This window comes from Pelmatolapia mariae, linkage group LG22 (genome assembly GCF_036321145.2).
Source record: "Pelmatolapia mariae isolate MD_Pm_ZW linkage group LG22, Pm_UMD_F_2, whole genome shotgun sequence".
NCBI classification, from domain to species: Eukaryota; Metazoa; Chordata; class Actinopteri; order Cichliformes; family Cichlidae; genus Pelmatolapia; species Pelmatolapia mariae.
The window spans coordinates 1,824,841-1,828,454 of NC_086245.2; the positions used below are offsets into that span (position 1 = coordinate 1,824,841).

General features: G+C 37.9%; 1 gene segment (V, D, J or C); it reads left to right on the forward strand.

Moving 5' to 3' along the window:
• The first annotated feature begins 251 nt into the window (after window positions 1-251).
• LOC134619828 (Ig kappa-b4 chain C region-like) lies at window positions 252-2,853 on the forward strand. The segment is given in 3 exon segments: window positions 252-282; window positions 1,500-1,607; window positions 2,446-2,853. Coding segments are annotated over 3 exon segments (456 nt in total).
• Window positions 2,854-3,614: the final 761 nt, after the last annotated feature.

Genomic DNA, 3,614 nt, shown 5'->3' on the forward strand with positions numbered 1-3,614 from the left:
CGTCTACACTCCTCAGGTTTGTTTTCGGGGCACTCTCTGGGGAAGTGACCCCTCTCCCCCGCATTGGTAACATTTCCCATCTCTTATTCTTCTATCCACATTTTAACACATCACTCTCTGTTATACACACACCTACAGCACTTCTCACACACTCTTCTCTTTACTGCATTCCTCAGTTTCTACACACTTCATACTGCATGTATTCTTTCCCATATTTCTGAAAGAGAAAAAAAATATCATGCAATCAAAACATGGATTTGCCCGGACCACCCGGAGGTGGCCGTACTGCTGAGCTCAGTTTTGTGGACAATCGCGTTCGCCGTCCAGCCTTTTCCTTGTGGTGTAAAAGTGTTAAACACCATAAACTAAGGAGAGAGTCCTTCCCACAACAGTCCTGAAATCAGGCGTCGTATTCCCGAGGTTTCCCTCCCAGTGGTCCATCCAAAACAAAAAACAAAAAAACAGAAAAGCCAACAACCACTTAAAAAAAACTACAAACAATAAAAACCTCTTATCCTTGTCAACATCTTTCTCTTACACAACACATACTTCACCCATTTTGGAGTTTCCACCCAGACCACCTCCTGGGACACAACCTCCCCACAGCTCCTGCAGCCGCTTTGCTGAGCTCAGCACCCATTGCAGCCGGGCGTCCCCTCTGCAGCCTTTGCTTCAGTGAGAAAGTGATATTACTATAACTAATGTGATATGATTAAATATGTGATTAATACACAAGAAAAGAAATCTGCCACCACACTACATCCTGACTGGTCGTACACTTGATGTTCACAGTTCCTCCCACAGCAGAGCTCTCTGCTCCAGGCTGAGTCACTGTGATCTGTCCTCTGGACTCTGAGGATACACAGACAAAAACATAAAGCAGCTTCATGGTTTTGTGGGCTTCATTTCAGAGGGACAGATGTTGATAGAGGAGAGGAGTTTGATTCTCTGGACTTTACCTGTGAAGCAGCAGCAGAGGAGAGTCCAGATGAGGACGCAGATCAAAGTCATGTTTTTACTCTCTCTCCAGCTGGGATTTGGATCAATCTGATGATGCTGTTCAGCAATTAACTAGTTGGTGTGTTTGCAATATTGGCTGTGCTACATGACTGTACTGCTTTTGTTTGTATCATGCACCCAAAGAATTTTCTTAAATTTTATTATCATAATAAATCCCTTGGTTAAATTATCAGTGATACAGCATGAAGTGAATATTGTCTTTGTCTATATAACGTAGCATTTTATTTATTAATTATATTTATGATTCTATTTGAAATATGTTGATAAAATTGACAAAATTCTAAAGCTACATTGGAATACTTTTTTCCAGTTAAATCACCATTTTGTACCCTGACAAAAATGTGAAACATTCTGCTGTTGGTTTCATAGATTATAGATTTTAAAATGTGTTTTATTGCTTCTTTTTCCAGTCTTTTTTTATATCAGCTGACAAAAGTAGTACAAACAGTGAATTATTTTGTTGAGTTTGTTTGTTTCAGAGTCAGAGAGCCGTGTCTCTCTACAGTCAGAGGTTTTTGTACGGCGGCTCAATGAGTTTGTATCACTGTGGTTCACGTTCGGTGGAGGAACCAGACTGGAATTTGGATGTAAGTAACATTTAAAACTTCTGCAACTTTATTGTTTAAGAATTTGCTTTACTTTTTTACTTCACTTTTCATATTCAAGTGAATTTACTTTACTTAAATACTTTCAAACTCACTGCAAAGGTTATGAAACATCAAGGTTATCCAGATGATAAAGTGATTTTTTTTTCTTTAATTTTTGAATCTCAAGGTTTAATTTGGAGAGCCGTGTCACTCTACAGTCAGAGGTTTTTTTTATAATGACTCATTTATTTATTTTTTCCAGCTAAAAACAATATTGTACATTATTTAGTAAATTTTGATTGAAATACAAAAGAATATCTTGTTTTACTAATTTTTATAATTATGGTCTTTATTTTGCATCTTATATCAGGGAGGATGGGTTCGGCTTTGCTGGAAATTTTTATCTCAATCTTTATCTCATTCTTACTCAGTAATATTTAAACAACTTGTGGTGTAGAAAAATACAACTTTCTTCCTCTTGTGTCTGGTTAGACTGAGTTAAAATTGACACTAAATAAAACTGAATATAAAGATGTGAATTTAAAAATATGTAAATTCTTAGATGTTTTATTGTGTCAGATACTGTTTTATATGTTTGAAATTACTTGAACTGTTGAATAGTGACTGAAATGTTGAGAGGATGATTCTCTCTGTGCTGATATACATGAGAGGTTTCTTAAAGGGAAGTGAAACAATGTGTCAGTTAATGACTGGTGGAGCAGAAAAAACACCTGACAGAAACTTCTTAACAGAGAAAAACGCTCTCACAGTACAGGTGTACAGTACAGGTGTTTGTGCTCTGTGCTCCCTGTCCTGTAATCTGATTGGTGTCTTCTAGGTGATGTCCGTCCCACTCTGACAGTGTTGCCCCCCTCCAGTGAGGAGCTGAAGCATGGAAATGCCACGATCACATGTCTGGCCAACAAGGGCTTCCCCTCAGACTGGAGGCTGTCCTGGAAGGTGGATGGCAGCAGCAGCATCAGTGGGGAGGAGAGCAGGAGCCCCGCGGTGCTGAAGGACCGCCTCTACAGCTGGAGCAGCACCCTGAGGCTCCCTGCAGACCAGTGGGAGAAGGTGGGCTCTGTGACCTGTGAGGCCACCCAGGGCTCCCAGACTTCAGTCTCAGAGAAACTGAGGAAATATGAGTGTTCCTAGTCCTGACTCAACTCACTGGGACTCTGACACTGGTTTTACTGCTCTCTGCATTCTGTAACAATTTCATTTTTATCCATTTTTCTTGCTCTAATGACACATTTCATTCAGAAAGTTTTTCTGCTTCTTTTATTGTTTTTTTTAATAAAGACTTATTCATAAAATCAGCTGTTTTCATTGGATACAAAAATTCCAACCAATTCCAGTGAACCATCAATCACCCTACAATATTTAAATAATAAACACATTCAGTCAAATATCCTTCCATTTATTTTCCATTTCCTAAAATACAAAACAACATTGTGAACATCAAAAAAGGAAAAATGATAAATAAAATGAAAGGTAATTGTTAAAAACAGGTTTTTGTCACTCATTTTTAGACTTACTTACTTTGTAGTATTAATGATTTGCTTCAAATAAATTAAATAAATATGTTAATAGTGACGTTCATGTGTTCAGTTTGGCTGCTGATGGATCTGATGATCAACCTTACGATGCTTCCTCAGATAAACGCATTTCTTTCTCGGACACAGGAGACACTCACATGTGCTGTATCACTTCACATTATTGTTTTTACTTTAATTACAAGTGAAACTCAGAGAAAAAGATTAAAAAGTTATTACACACACCAGCATCACCCAGTTTTAAGTAGTTGTAGGTGCATTAACTTTTGTTTGTGGTGGTTTCCATCATGTATGACTCTGTGGTGACTTCGTCTGTTGAGCATAACATAACCAGTAAAAGATCGTGACGGGTTGCTGTATCCTGAATGATGACACGCTTACCTGCTTTATTCAAAGTCACTGGACAAAATGCAGAATTAGATTATCAGATTAAATACAATTAAAAAAATAT